Source organism: Buteo buteo, chromosome 10 (assembly GCF_964188355.1).
Source record: "Buteo buteo chromosome 10, bButBut1.hap1.1, whole genome shotgun sequence".
NCBI lineage: Eukaryota > Metazoa > Chordata > Aves > Accipitriformes > Accipitridae > Buteo > Buteo buteo.
The window spans coordinates 41,920,074-41,936,014 of record NC_134180.1 but is presented as its reverse complement, the minus strand read 5'-3'; the positions used below and the strand labels follow the sequence as shown (position 1 = coordinate 41,936,014).

At 38.5% G+C, this 15,941-nt stretch overlaps 1 protein-coding gene across 1 annotated transcript in view; it reads left to right on the top strand.

Annotated features, from left to right (window-relative positions):
- ITGB3BP (integrin subunit beta 3 binding protein) overlaps positions 1-15,651 on the top strand; it is a 35,528-nt gene extending 19,877 nt beyond the window's left edge. Inside the window, exons 5-9 of the mRNA XM_075037288.1 lie at positions 629-707; positions 1,813-1,906; positions 3,911-3,961; positions 11,970-12,023; positions 14,043-15,651. Of these exons, the coding sequence (XP_074893389.1) occupies positions 629-707; positions 1,813-1,906; positions 3,911-3,961; positions 11,970-12,022 (277 nt within the window). The 3' untranslated portion in view covers position 12,023; positions 14,043-15,651. The remainder of the gene's footprint in view (positions 1-628; positions 708-1,812; positions 1,907-3,910; positions 3,962-11,969; positions 12,024-14,042) is intronic.
- Positions 15,652-15,941: the final 290 nt, after the last annotated feature.

The window sequence follows — 15,941 nt, the reverse complement described above, 5'->3', positions numbered from 1 at the left end:
ATTCAGTGCAAATCCTTAATCATGCATTAAAGTCTGCCATTTAGGTCTAATCTGATTGTATATTATTTTAATTTTTATTGCAAAACCCATTAAACTCTGAAAGCTGACCAACTTTACACCAGTAGTAAAATATGTTTGTGGCTTAAAAGGGGCGATAAAGCTGAACAAATAACATCGTGCAATGTTGTCCCTATTGGGCTCAGTTTTAACTTCTCATGTTCCCTATGGCTACAAGCAGTGTCATACGATCTTAACAGTCCGTGGATTTGGGAAGCTCATCCTCTTGATTAAATTACTGTTCTTCAGGAACAAATGAATTAAATTCCTGTTTTTACCATTGTCTTCCTGCACAGCCATAAGAAAATCCTCTAATATTGCTGAACCTGAGTTCCTATCCTTAAAATTAGGATATAAGTATTTTTGGTAGTTCACATATAAATCCTAACCAAAGGCAAGTTATATTCAGTGTTATATGACACAACCAGGTTGCACAGCCCATCTGTTCACAGCTTATCTAGATCCATCTTGATTACAATGTGAAGAAACTCTGGGAAACATTGTAAACACTGATTTTCAGCAAGTGGTGTTGTGGCTAATTGAAATTGTTCTATTTTAACTTTTTATGCAGGTTCATGGAATTGCAATCCAAAGTGAAAAGTTCATTGGTTAAAATTCTGAAAATAAGAGCAAATCTGAGAAGCCTACAGGTCTGGTTTACACTGATTTTTTTTTTTTTAATCTACTTTTATATAAGATTTGAAATAAAAATGAAAAACTTACATGCAATGTTTGAGTTTTAAGAGATAAGGAAGCAATAAAATACTTGAAACCAGGCAGGTTTGACTTGGAAATGCAGAAAATGCAAATAAACCCCAGAATTTAGTAGACTGTTTTTTTTTTTAACTGGAGCAGTTGCTTTTCCAAGTACACCATTTTTAATTTGTATCACTCCTGATTTTGTACACGAATAAAAGCATATGAAGTAGTTATCAACTGTTATTTATAACTTGAAGTATGAATTATTACAGCATAGATTTTTATGTCCTTGAAGATTAAATATCCTTTTGTGTTGAAGTGATTGTACTATTTAATTTACCACTAATGTATCATCATTTAATAGTCTGTTTAATACATGCTAAAATGCAAATCACTTTTCTGTTTTATTCACACTTTGTTTCCTGAATAAATTTAGCACAAGTTTTGTTGCTGTATATCAATATCTGAGAAATAATTCAGTGTACTTAAATTATTTTACTTGCATATGTGGTCTAACAATGCTTTACTTACAAAAAAACCTGATACTAATTTAAAATATTTTAATTTAAATATTTATTTAGAAAACCCTATTGAAAAATCCTTTCTATTTCTCCTGAGATTGATAGCAGATGATTTTAGGTCTACCATGAAATGCTGAGGAGTCTGTTTAATAGAACCTTAAATGCTTGTAGATTTCCATTTTACTAACATATTACAGCAAGCTTGTACATGTGCCAAGATTGCTTTTCTGGGGATCAAGTGTTAATCTGTTTAAACAGCTGAAGATTTACGAATGAAGCGTAAATAACAGGAGATTTTTAAGTAACACTTTAAAAGGCACCTGAATGCCATTTTCAGAAGTAGTGTATGTTCTTACACCCCTAAACTTTATAGTGCCTTTGACTATCTGTGAGGTGGAGGCTCATGCATCGTTTAGACCTTATGACAAAATTCCAAAAGTTCTTTCTTTCAGATGTTTTTAATAAGTTGTAGGCGTCTAAGTAGATAGTTTGGGAATTAGATTTAACAATGTCTTTAATTATGCTTTTTTTCCAGGCTTTAGAGGGCAGTAGAGAGCTTGAAAATATTATTGGTGTCTCAGACATGTCTTGCGTCTTGAGTGCTGAAGTGCAGAAGACCGAACTGCTAAGTAAGGAGGATTTTCAATAATATTTATCTATCTCCTTTATAACAATTTAACAATTATCAATCCAAAGGTTTCCTAGAGTCATACCTCACTCTGTTATAATGGAGTGTTATACCCCAGTTCTCTGACGCATGAGTTCTTTTGGTCAGGACAAATGCACCTTAAATGTCCTTGTGCATCCAACCAGGGACAGAAAAGAAAGGCAGCCCCAACGGCCCACTCTTCTAACTCACAGTCACAGAGGGGGAGGAAAAACTTGCAAGAGCAACACCTTTTCTTATGTAAATAGTTAGATACTTAGTGGGTAGTTAGCTAGTGATTAGGCTAAATGTTTGCACTTTGATTGCATTGCCTTTCTTCTCTTTTTGCAAGGAAGTTGTTTTGTTTGTTTGCCTGTTAGGAGGATTAGGCTGAATATAGGTTTCCAGGCTTTTAAAATTGCTATTCATGTGTCTTTAAATGATGGACATACCAGATGCTTATTGTGTTGGGATAAGGGCACTTTACAGATGGCACATCTGTAATACTTTTCCAAAGGAACCCAGAAAGCCAAAGATTTTAATTTATGTGTGTCTACTTTTAGGAACTCTTTATCCTTACTCCAAGTCAGAGGTTCTTGGGACATGTGAATCCTCAGCAGCAAAATGTGCATTCATACTTCTCTTCCCAACTGCCTCTGTAACTAGAAGGGGAGTATGTGATGGGGAAATATCCAAATGAAAAAAACTTGCATTATGGATAACTGCAGAAAAAAAAACCCAACAAAAAAAATATTGGCTTTCAGGGAGAAGAAATAAAGATCTCCCTTACCAGGTCATTTCTTTAAGAGTTAAAAGTGGTGAAAGGTAGCTGTAGGCACCCAAAGGGCCCCAATCTTTATGCCTCAGAACAGTTCATTCACTCATTTTCACAAAAGCAACACCTTTTATCTATACCCACATGACATGTTTGTGGTACAGATGTGTGTCTAAAACTGCATTTGCCTACCACTACTTCTCCTCAAAGGTTTGCACATATGACATTGCTCTTGTAGACTTTCCATACCAACTTCTGCTAATCTGGTTTCCAGCTGACCAGGGAATATGAATAATATATCCATACACATAGTCCCTCTGTCCAGTCTCTGGACAAGCATGCAAAGATGATAAAACAGTTTCTTAAGCTGCAGCAAATGTGATGTTTTGCCAGTATACATTATTCTACAACCTGTCTGGTTGCTCTCTTTTCGGCAGAGTGTAAAAACACTGGAACTAGCTGTAAGAAAACAAAACCTAGGGTGTCTGGGACTGCTACTTTGTTTGCAGTTGGAAACAGGTGGACAAGAAAGCCACAGGTGCTAGAGAATTTTTCTTACCAAAGAGCACTGAGACTCTTCTAATGCATTAGGTGCATGCACCCCGGCAGTGGAATTTATGCACCATGCAATTCCAGCAACTACTGTTGTTTAAATTACCGTTTCTTTCCTGACTTGTATTCCAGTGCTCATTCAGCTTTCATTTTGCATGTGTATACACTGTACTAGTTCCCACTGTAATGCATATAACCAGATGCTTTCTTATACAGAATGAAGGTTCCTGAAAATAGTCTGTGTTTACATTACTACCCTACACTGTGGATAGGGCAGTAAGACTGCCCAAATGAGATGTCAGGCCTATGGTTGACACTTTCTGTTACGTCCACTCTTTCTGTTATCATCTTGTTGCCTTCAAAATGGGAATCATCTTTTGCCCTCATCTCTGAATTAGGAACAAAGCACCATGTCAGCACTAGAAGACAAAAATGGGAGCAAAATGTGGTATGAGGTTTATAAGCACAACTTCTCAAAATTATGTTAATTTTGAAAATTTTTTGTTAATTTTTTGAGCACAATTACATAGGTAAATGGGTTTTTGTCATCACTTGAAGAAAAATCCAAATGCTTTGAAAGTGAAAAAGGCGGCATAGGTTTTATTTTCTTTGAAATCTCTGGGGCAACGTTTATTGATTTCAGACTTATTTTTTCACTAGTGAGTCAAGCAGAAGAACTGCAGCTGTTGAAAAGAAAACTTCCTGCCCAAGGTAAGAAACTTTTTATCACTCCTGTGTAACTGCTGTTTTGATGATTCGTTTTAGTTGATTCCTTCTTAGTTCTTTTCACTTGAAATGAGTAACCGTTGGTATGTGAAAATGATGATAATCAAATTGATTTCTTCTGAAAACTTTTGCACTACTTAAATGTAAATTTCATCTTTTCTGCTATTTTCATTGTATTGGGTATTTCTCCATGAAACTGTGCAAGGAGAAGGAATCATTAATGATCTTGCACTTCGAGATGTGGTCTAGAAATAAGTGCAGTCAGGTCCTAGAGACTTTACATACCTTTTTTGTATACCAGTTATCCTTGTTCTTTCTCATTCTCTTCCCTCCCCCTGCATTTTCAGTGTATAAGCCAAGTAGCATACAGTCTTTGCAGCAAAACCTTTTTCACCTTAGCACACTCCAGGGGACTGTGAAATCCTAACTATTAGGTTTCTTCATAACTAGTGCTGTGAAAATATTTGAAGTTGGCGGCATTTAATATAGTGTGGCCCACATAGCCACTTTAGTGCCTTGTCTAGCTGGGAAGGTGGCAGGAGGATACACAAAAGATTTATTTTTTTTCTCTCACACCCAGTGAAATCAACAAACATTCACCACTGATATTCTGATGTTTCTGTTATCTTCACACATTCTGTCTTAAAATAGAGCAAAACCAGACTCAAAATTGGTGATGGCATCTCTATTGCTCTGTTGGCCAGCTGTCCCAACCAGCAAAACTGCTTCATATCACAAGTAGCCCCTTTGATTTCGGTTGTATCTGCTCTTCCGCAGGCCTAAATTCTTTCTGCTGTGGGGAATTCTCTTAAAGGAAAGAAAATTGATCAAACTTCAGTTTCCTCAGCTCCAGCAGATTATCACAAAATGAAAAGGAGTGACATCACTTTTTAAGAAATTTGGCTCATTTGTGCAATCTGCTGTTTCTGATTTACAGCTCCCTATGTCCTTCTGTTCAAATGATCACAGCCCCTGTCTGGCACTGATAACAGTGAATGCCATGGGCCATTGCAGATTTAAACAGTCATTGCTTCCCTTGTGTACTGCTTTTTAATGGTCACAAGGATATACATTTATAGTTCCATCTTTGCTCTAGAAACTAGCCATAATGCTAAGCACATATCCAGTCTTGCTAGATGAGAATTGAGATATTTTGTGAAAGTAGGATGGAAAATAGAATTATGAGTTTAAGTTGACCAATTTTGATGATGTTTCAACATCAGTTTTGCTTTAATAAAGAAGAAATTGAATGTTGCAGTCTTGAAAACACAGTAGGAGGAGAGGCAAAGAAGTATGTGATAAAAGAAAACCATTTGGAGATGTTTTACTTTGCCTTTTAGTTTTGGATGTGGTTTTTCATAATTATTTTTAATTAGTTATGCTCAGGACTTAAAACTTCTGACTGTTCTGTGGCTTGATACAGACGGAATGTCACATTATCATCACATGGTGAGGCATGAAATTTATTTACTTTACATAAACAACCTCTGCTTAAAACAACTTAATACAAAACATTCCTTGCTCAATGGGCAGCATTATGTAGAACTTAGTATATCATTTTGTGTGACCAGCATAAAAAATGGCATCATTGTTTGTCCATGACTAGCATTTACAGTAAACAAAATGTTTTTGAATAGAATGTAAGCAAACAGTAATGCAACTGCCAAGAGATGAAATCTAGTCGGTATGTTGCAATCCAAAACATGCTTTGTGTGTGTCGAGAATAAATGTGTAGGTTGCGATATGCATATTTTAAAGGAAAATTTAATAGGTTCAGAGTTCATGAAGATAACATTCTAAACAGGAAAGCTACTTAAGCTGGCTATTACAAATTATACTAATACTTTGCTTCCCAAAAAGAAAAACACTGACATAAATCATGTCCATGACTCCGTCTGCTATCCAAGTAAGAAACAAGAGAGTGTTATAGAAGATCAAATACTTGCAGTGTTAAGGAAAACTATTTTCAGACTATATCTTGTAATTAAATAAAAAACCACTTTCTTTTCTGTGGTGTTGTTCATCCTGCCGAGCTCAGGGACAAATATGATCACCCCTATTAAGTTTAGTTCTAAACATTCCTAACTTTCATATTGTTTTTAATACAAGTGACTGAAGTTTCCACTCTTTGCAACAGTAGTGGTGGCTTTCCACAAGACTAGATCAGGGTTAACTAGGTGGATTTTAATTTAACACCACTTGAAATTACTAATGAAAGCGAAGCTGGAGAGATTAGGGACCAAGTAATACTGAGTTCCCACTCACCAATTCAATTTTTTGAAGATGGTGTATATATGGCGAAACATAAAATCCCATTTCAGAAACAGTGCAAAATATAGATGCCTCCTTAATAAGCAGAGTTCCTTCTCAAAACAGATAAAATGGGAAGAATACAATATTCTGCAGTTTATCCCAACTCATGTCAGTTTGAGTTTGGACTTTATATTGGGTGTTTGTGTACAGGCAACTAAATAGCTTGGGTCTGGGCTGCTGCTGTTGAGTGAAGGGAAATCAAGTTTACAATATATTTCTACATCATTCTCAAATAAAGTAGAATAAATTTGTTGACCTCTAGACATATTTGGGTGTCTGTGTCCCACCTACCCTTCCTCCTCCTTTGGGATCTTCTGGGGAAAAGGAGAATACATTAGACTTCAGGTGTATATTTTCAGGAACATATCTGTGGATTTTTCTGACTGTAAAAAAACTAACCTAAAAAAAAATTATTTTTTTTTTCTCAGCCCAACTTTGTATTCACTTGCAGGGAAGAGATGTCATTATACCTTTTCTAGGCAAAGCAAGTCTCATGAACTGGCTAAGCAGAATTTTATTAAGTGAACTGAATGAATTCACAAGTAAATTTATTCAGAAACTGAGTTTCTTTCCAGAGTTTCCATTCCTTGAGAGCAAATGGAACAAATATCATGATTGTCTTTGCTTACAACAAATACTCACTGATCAGGGAAGTGATGAGGTAGATGCAGGGGTTGGACCCAGGCTGTGGTTTGAGCAAGCCCTACTTCTAGGCATTTGTGATAGAGGCTTTTCTGAGGTTCAGTTCTTCCATGTTTTTAATCTGTTTGAAAAAAGCTGCTAATGCTGACACAAACAGCAGTTCCTTAGTTCTACCAAGGTCCTTTCAGTTAAATCCTAGGCTTCTTTCCAGCAAAAGTTTTACAAGATCTCTCCAGCAGCCTTTTTGTGGTGTACATCATCTCTGAAAGCAACAAAGATGATACTGAAGGACTTCTTCTCAAATAGATTATTATTAGATGAAGGCTTAGAGCTTGTGTTTGCAAACAATATGCTTACTTCAGTTCTTAACACTAACAGCCAGGTTTGGTGTTTTGCCACACACCAGAAATGTCTGCTCTGAGTTAATGTCCCTACATAGCGTTTGGAAGAGAGGTGATGGTCATCGGTATTCTTTCACTTAAGTCCTGTGTCCAACCAGGATATGAGTTGCCCTCTTGACCTATTCAGAAAGGCTGTGAAACCAAGACAGAAGTTGAATCGAGAATTAATATTTTCTGAAGGGCTGAAAATACGCTCTAAAGCCTGTATGCCCAAGGCTGCTTAGGCCAGAGCTGATGCTTACACAGACTAGATCTGTAATGCAGCTGCAGTATGGAGTACATACCTGCCTTTACCACAGGACAGAGAACCCTTGGGCCAAGAATCTCCTCGTGGCCAGAGGTGGCACGAAGGGGCTGCAGCCTGGCAGCACTTTGCAGGATTTCCTCTAGAAGAGCAGTCGCCGTGACTGGCACGACTTAGGCCCTTAAGGTGCAGGTGAATGGTAGAGATTAAAGAGCGAGATCGGGCAGAGGCACTGCCCACATTCCCAACTAGTAGATGATTCCTTGGAGCTGAAACCAGCCGATGGAAATGAGTGTGCCCTGTGAGTGTTACGTTCTATGTCATTTGTCAGACAATTTCAAGAAGGCAAGTGACTTGTTTATGTGACGCTGGAGGGAATCTGGCCTTGTCCATCTGCTCTTCCTTGTGGAAGATCTGTCTGTATTTCTGTTCGTAAGGCTTTTCTACTGTTAGACATGGGGAAAAGTGAATCTCAGTTATGTTTTTAAGTTATGCCTCAGTGTGAACACTTGTAAATGGGACTGCATTAAGCAAAACTGCATAAAGACTACTTCAGTGCTGAATGTGCGAGTGTCTGTGTGCACACACGGACTTACTGCAACTCACCGGTTTTGTTTACTCATAAGTTATTTTGAATGTCCCCATGCAGAGACCTAGAGAAATTGTTCTGCCCTCCTGCATTTACAATCAAAACTCATTGTGACGTTGCCCCAAAGTGCACCTAGAGGAGTGTGTTGTATTCTAGTTTGTATTGTGTGGATTAAAAGCTGCTGTTGCTCAGGCTAAATTTGACTGTACGTCTTCTCTCATTCTGTGCAAGCAGGTCTATTTTTAGTCTGTAACCATGCAAAGTCCTTTACAGTCTAGGAGAGGTAACAAAAACTGCTTAGCCTGGTACCCAAAAACTGCAATGCTAGTGATTTTCCTAGGACAAGTGAGTAATCTTGTCTACTGGAAGAATGCTACTGAAAGGCAAAGGAACTGGGGGACAGGTTTCTGTTTGACCCCCAAATGCTGCGCTCTTTCCCAGCAGGTTCTGGGTCTGTTGGATTGCACCTGCACCTTAAGAGTGCATTATTTTAAAATACAACCTGAGATTTGAGAAGTATCTGGGTCTGAGGTCACCAGTATGATAAGCTTTTTGGATGGAAGGAAGGGGGCAAATTACAAACCTCTCCAATGATTTAACATTCTCTGCTATGTAGATGAAATATTAAGCTATTAACTTTTGTGGCAGATACAGAAATGCACATGAGACATATGACTATAGGCCTCAGACATATATACATATAGAACTGTCAACCTGCATTTTATATTTAGGTGTCAGCCACATTTATTCATGAATTTCACACTTGTGTTTACACTCTATTTTCCTATGTACCTTTTTACAGATGCAATAGCTATTAATTTTTAATTCCAGTAGATCTAGACTTTGGAGTATTAAGCTTAATGAAAAATTAAAAAGAATTGCAGTTCTTTCAACAGCTACATGTAGCAACTCCTACATGAGAATAAATGCTGCTTTCTCCCATGAATATAATTATTTTAAATAAAAAAGAAAAGAAACATTAGTTTGGACTCACTTAGTAGCAATTATATGTTTAAGAGGTGTAAATAACTTGCTATCCAGACATTACAAATATCCAGGTGCTCTGTATGTGCTGATGACAACAAAATTGAAAAGAAAGACTGTAATAATTCTGACTGGTTTTCTCTGCAGAAGATATTGATTATTTGTGTGTGGTGAGAGATTTGGAAAATTCAATTAAAGGAGTTGTGCAAAGGTTTCATAAATTTTCCTTGTACAGCGTGTACACAGACATTGTTGCGTATTAAATCAATGCAGCACTTCACAATATATTTTCTTTGAAACATAAAAATAAATAACATTTAAACAGTTCTGCTTACTACAGAAACAAATTTTATTTTCTGTGAAGCATTTAGTCATGTGCTATCACTGACTCATACACATTTGCCAGCTGTAACAAATTTTATAGACGTTTTCTCCAGAGACATAGCTCATATACTATGAATTTTTAAATGAGCAAATGGTGAAGAAGGGATGTCAGCAATATAAAAATTGATCAGTTAAAAGATAAAAGCATAAGTAAAGAGATTTGTATGGTAGTCTTAATAGGTTTTATTAAATAAAAATACTATAAAAAGACAGTAATGAATAGACTGAAGGTTTTAACTGTGGTTGAGGTGGAGAAAAATTATTCTGGCACATTTAGTAGAAGATTGGTTTTATATCACCTGACAGGTGAACATTTTTTTTCTCTCTGCTTTTTAGATCTGTAAATGTTTTAGAGCAGTCAAACTTGGGAAAGAATGGCAGTGAAAGTAGGAGGGGAAGAGAAACTTGGGAAGATTCTGCCCTTTTAATGCTTTTGTGGGCCGGGGACAGGAGACACCACGGCAAAGGGCAGCAAAGCTTCTACCAACCCACCCGCGCAGGGGTGAGGTTTCTGGTGACTCTCCAGCTGCTGCCTTACCCTACGCAACCCTAAAAAACGTTGAGCTGATGAGAAGAGAGCAAGGGCAGCCTGGTCCTGCACCAGCTAGTGCTTGTGCCGCAGTCAGCTGCAGCCCAAACGTCTTTCTGGTCACCTCTACAGATCCCTTCCTTTCCTAGCTGCTCTGGTCACAACAGATTTTCATACAGAGGTTTTGCTAATGTTCTCTTTGCTTTTATGTAGTTTAACTTACTTAGGGGTTCTGCATATAAAAATATCGAGAGAAAGAAGGGTTGTTAGCGCTTTGTTGGGTTTTTTAAGAGCAACTCATGAACTTCATTAGCTTACAAACCAAAAAAAAAAACCCAAGAAAAAAACAAAACAAAAAGCTTAAGGTGCTACAACAAGCATTGTAAGGTTGTGGAGCATATGAGTATGAGTAGCAAATCATATTGATTATTTGAACATCTAAATCTTAATGCCATCTGTATAAATATCACTATAAATAGGGCTGTTTTGTCAAAATATGCAGTCATGGTATATATTTGGAAAGAAAGCTGAGTTAATGATGTTTTATATTAATCTGGGCAGCTTACATTTTTAAGACAGCTTCTCAAGAGTGAAATACAGATCTTGGCATGGTCGCTTTGGCATGTATGGGTTCTTTAAGTACTGCATAGTCAGAATGCCGCAATCGGTGATTAAAGAGTTCGTAAAGACTGAATTAGAAAGTTGCATTTTGTACAAAGAAACTAACTTGGAGTTAAATCTCTGTCTCTTTCTGTTACTTGTCATACAAGACTGGACAGGTTCCTATTTTAAGCAATAGTAGTATTTTTTTGACGATAATTTGTGTAAACAAATGGTGTTAATTAGGGGTATAAGGCTGAAAAAGTTGTACCTGAGGCAAAGTTGAATTGGATGCCTTTTTTTTATGGAATAACCTTACGAGACCTAGCTTAAGGCAGAATTTCTGGCGTGGTCTGGGTCAGCTCCAAGTAACGTCCCTGGCACCTCACGTCAGATCCACAGGCAGGTTTTCTGCGTCACATCACGTGGAGGAAGCATGTGACACCTAAGGAATGACAGCATGCCAAATGAGGAGAGCCAAGGAGAATCTTCCCCACCACCACCCATGTCTCTGGTGGCTTTGATGCTTCTCTCCATCTAGGTTTATATGCAGTCCCTTTCCTCACAAGTAAGAGTCTTTTTAGCTATAAGCCACTGTACATATCTGTTTGTTATTCTCAGTATGTTTAATACAAAGCAAATAATTCTGAATTCTCTCTTCACCCCTTTGTGGTGGTGGAATCAAAATGCAGTAAGAACCATCAGCAGACACTGAGGGTACCGAGACCAGAGCTGATCATCTGCTGCAGAAAGCCGTTTGGCAATCCTGGCACTCAGATGCACCTGCTTCCAGACCCTTTCCCTGTATGTTCTCATTCCCTGAGTTCCCTTCTACCCCTGCACACTTTTCCTCTACTTCTTCCAGCCATCTGCTCAGACCTTCACCCTCGCCCTGCCCTGACTCAGGTGTGGTTGCTTCTCTCTTTGCCATCCCCTCGGAGGACTCAGGGGATGGTTGTTCCTCTTGTGCAATCCTTGATTGGATTCTGCTGAATCTGCTGATATGGTCTTTATGGATTTTTATTTATTCTTTTATTATTAATAGCAAAAAATGAAGGACCAGCTTCTAATACTCATAACATATGCTGTTCTGCTTTGTCATCATTGGTAATGATGTAATGTACGTGCACACACTCACCAGTAATTAAGACAGTCTCCTAAATTACTGTTAAGACACACTAACTCTATGAAGGGGTTCTGTTAACCACTGCAGTAACTTGTTTAACTCATATTTGTGTAGGGATTTTCAAAAATTCTGTAATAATACCATTGTTCTGTTTATCAAAGCTAATCTTCCTTCTCCACAGCGTACATTGAGCCTGCCAGTAGCTCTGCGTTCCTGAAGTCGCTCTTTGACTGAGGTAAGCAGCCCCTGGGTCTGCTCTGGGCCTTCCCCAGCTGCCACGTGCAGGTAGTATAATCGTAAGGACTGAGGTACTTCATTTTAAAACGTTTGCAGAGTGATCCAGTGTGGATGCCTGCAGTCAAGACTGTAATGGCTTGATGAGAAAACAGTTGTTATTCCACATGTGGTATTTCTGGTTAGTGGTTTGTTAAGCAAAATGACGTGTTGAATCTGTAGAAACTGTCCCACTCTAAAACACCTGATAGCATTTCTCCTCGTCAACGCTGTCAGTTTCTAACTTAACTGGATGGTTTTTCAAGAACGGTAATTCAGCTGTAATACATGTAGTGAAAGCAAGAAGATCTGTGTACTTCAGGTTACACCTTCTTAAACGCTATGACCGATGCCCTGGGATTCACAAGGAGGCTGCCTACTGCAGCCCTGCTGTGCTGTTGGTGGCAGGGGTACTTCACTGCCTGCGCTCGGGCTTTGCTTCCCTGTGAAGGGGCTGTATGTGCCCTCCTTCACTGTGGTGTCCACGCACGGGTAGAGTCCTCAGCTCACTCCCGGCAGCCAGAACCACTCAGCCAGCCGAGGGCCTCCAAGCAGCGCTCTTTTCCAAGAGAGGACAGTGGGCTGCAGGGCAGATGGTCCGGCTGAAGCAGCAGCAGCAGCCGCCCGCTTCCAACCACCCCCTTCCCCAGCAGCAGCTCGTCCCCCTGTTCCATCTCTGCACGGGCACCTCAGGCAGGCTGGGCCTGCTGCTGATCAATCCACCGCATCAACTTTCTTAGCAGTCCCAGAGCAGAAAGCATAAACCGATACACTAACAGACACCTCAAGACGTGTTTTATGTTTTGTTAAATCCTTCCTCCTTTGGCTACCGGTCTTTCTTGCAGTGTTGTAAGGAAAAGCCCAGTTAGCGATGGACCTTGTCTGTCATTGTGTATTACCTGTGCATGAGAAAACTAGTTGCTCATATGTTTCATAAAGTCTCATGAGACAAAGTCTCTAAAGATGACAATATCTGCAGATTATATCAATTCCCTGTATAATGTGAGAATGTCTCTCCTTTGGAAAGTCAAAGTATTCTCATTCTTGTAATTGAGGAATACGGAAAAGTAGATCTACCGGTTTTACAAGGTGTATAACTGAGTTAGTGCAGGGGTGAGCTCAGACACATGCATTTTGCTTCTCAGTGAAGGTTCAATTTTATTTTCTAATCTCAAGTAGCAAAAAAAAAGCTTTAAACCCCTGCTTGTCCAGAAGCTAATGTTACCCTGATACTTACTAGCTGCTTATGCCAGAGACTCTTTGTACTCCTTACTCCTTCCAAACCAGCTACGACACCAAAGGCAGAGTAATTGCAGGATGGAAACCAGTGCAGGAGAGCAGAGCTAGCATCCTGTTTAGCAGCTCTTTTTCTCCACTGAGCATAATTTCCGAGTCCTACAGAATGCAGAGAGTGCCCATTCTATGGTACAATAACCAGTTTAAGTCTTACACTTGCTTATTAACTTGAAGTAAACTCATGCTGACAACTACAAGGCCTCAATGTGAAGTTAGCTCAGAGCGCAGTTGTATCTCTACTGTTAGTTTATGTCCATGGATAGTATTGTCTAGTCAGTGAATAGTGGTTTTGCACCTTATGTCCAAACAAAGATACATTTACTTTTTCTGGTTCTCTCTGTCCCTTCCCAAGTGTGACCAACACTGTAAAGCCCTTTGCTTTCTTATTGTTTAAAAAAAAAATAGTTGTGATAACTAAATGATCTTTTAGCAATTATAGCTCAACTTTTTCTACAGATAAAACCTACAGCATTTCCTTCAAAGATCTTAAAATGTTACTGCAGTTCAAGGGAGACTGCCTGTTGCTCTGCATTGCCTTAGGAGGTACATGTGTCTGTATTTTTTTTTTTATGCATTGAGTCTAGTAGTGGATGTAGGACAGACAGATAATTCTGAACAGATCACATGAATGATGATGCTGTTGTCTAATTGCTATTTATTTTAGTCATTCCTTATCTCCACACAGGCATTATGTGAAAAATGCATTCCACAGCAACCCAAAGTTCTACATCTGCTTGACTGTACTTAAAAGGAGAGAAGAAATGACTGTAAACCTATCTCCCCAGCAAATACCAGTTTGGGATTGCTCATTGCTCTAGGCAGGTGCACATCTAGATAAAATTTCTGGCATCTATTTAAACTTAACAATGTGCACAACCAGATAATCTCAATGTAAATAATACATCATGGTTGTTTTATGCAAGTGTGTGTACAAAATGCTGATTGAGGTTTGCTGCTGCATGGAAAATAAACTGTATTTTCTTTATGTTCTTACTGCAAATAGATAATTATGCTGCCTTGTTTTTTTAAAAACAAAAACCAAACCAAACCCCACCACTCTAACCCTCCCTCCAAGAAGTGGGTGAGAAGAAACGATGTTAAAGAACTTTGGCTGCCAGGCCTCCAGTGGGAAATGGTTGCTTCCTGCCCGGGGGGGGGGGTGAGCACGCTCATGATTTAATCTACTCATCATTGCCCCAAAAGCTAGCAAAACATGGTTTAAATTAATGCATCTAGTTTTGCAGCAGCCTGCCTAAAAATTTACAACTTTTTCTAATGATGATTGGGGTCAAAAGATAGAGGAAGTTCTATTGTGGAAGGAATTATTCTGAGTGCTGAACATGTTTAAGTGGTTTACAAACAGCAATTTCCCTGTCTGTGGCTGCCACAGTTAGGGACATATTTGTCATCTACAAAGATGTTTCCTCTGAAGTCATCTAAGACACGCTATCTAAAGGTATCGGCTTCAAGCCCACCATGTTAAAGCAGATGGCTCTAATAACATTTGCTTTTTAGGTCAACATTTCAGTTTCATTTTGCTATTTAATGATGTAGGGGGAGAATTGTTATAAAACAGTTTCTTCTCTTTTTCATTATCCTCAAAACCACTTCTCCAACCTCATGAATACCCTGCATCTCAAATCATTGCACAAGGTGCAGCCTTTCTCACATTGAAAGAGCGTAGTAGAATGATTTATAATTTTTTTTCAGGAAGTTCAACATAAATGCACACAATTGAATGTCCTTTCTACCACTGCAAAGTACTGCTACTCAAACAGATGAACTGATTTTTACAACTAAAAGGCCGAGAACCAAAATGATAAATGTGCTCCAGTTTGTGGTTAAACATGTACGCACTCGAGCTTTGGGAGTTTTTAATTAATAAAAATGTTTTTACACTGTTCAGTCTGACTGGAAAAAAAATGTTAGTAATTGGGTGAAGGGAATTGTGCCAGTGGCTCTGTTTACCTTCTACACCATTCTCATTTAAGCTTTCTGTGCTGTTGGTTTTTGTTGTATGTACAAGATTCACCAGCTGATTGCTTTGTATGATAACGGCAGGTTAGCCTGAAGCAGAAATAGTTTATATAACCTGACTGTAACCACTGTAGCTGGAAATTAAATAATTATTGATCTGAAAAGAGTCTGTAAATGAACTGTATGCCAGTCTCAACCAAGCTGTTCTGTGTAGTCTCAGAAGAACAAAATAAAACTTTTACAGAAAATAACAGTGAAGGTGATGATTGACAAGTTACTGCAGTAACTTACACCATAGCAATTATTAAATACCATGAAATTTGCTACTGAATCATTTTTTAGGGAAATACAAAGTGATATACTAAGATTCTGCTGCAAATACTCCCCATGCATGCCTTAGCTATTTAAGCAGTTACTGTTTCTTTGACCTCTTGCTGTACTAGGCTTCTGCCTTTCAGAAACAGCTGGTTCTGTTAAGAACCATTTCCAGTTCCACACAAGGTGGATCGTATGACTCTCACTTTATCACCCCTGGAGGCCATCTCAAGGACAAAGAAAAGAGATACACTCAAAACTAATGTTTTTATATGGGGGGAAGGATCGCACC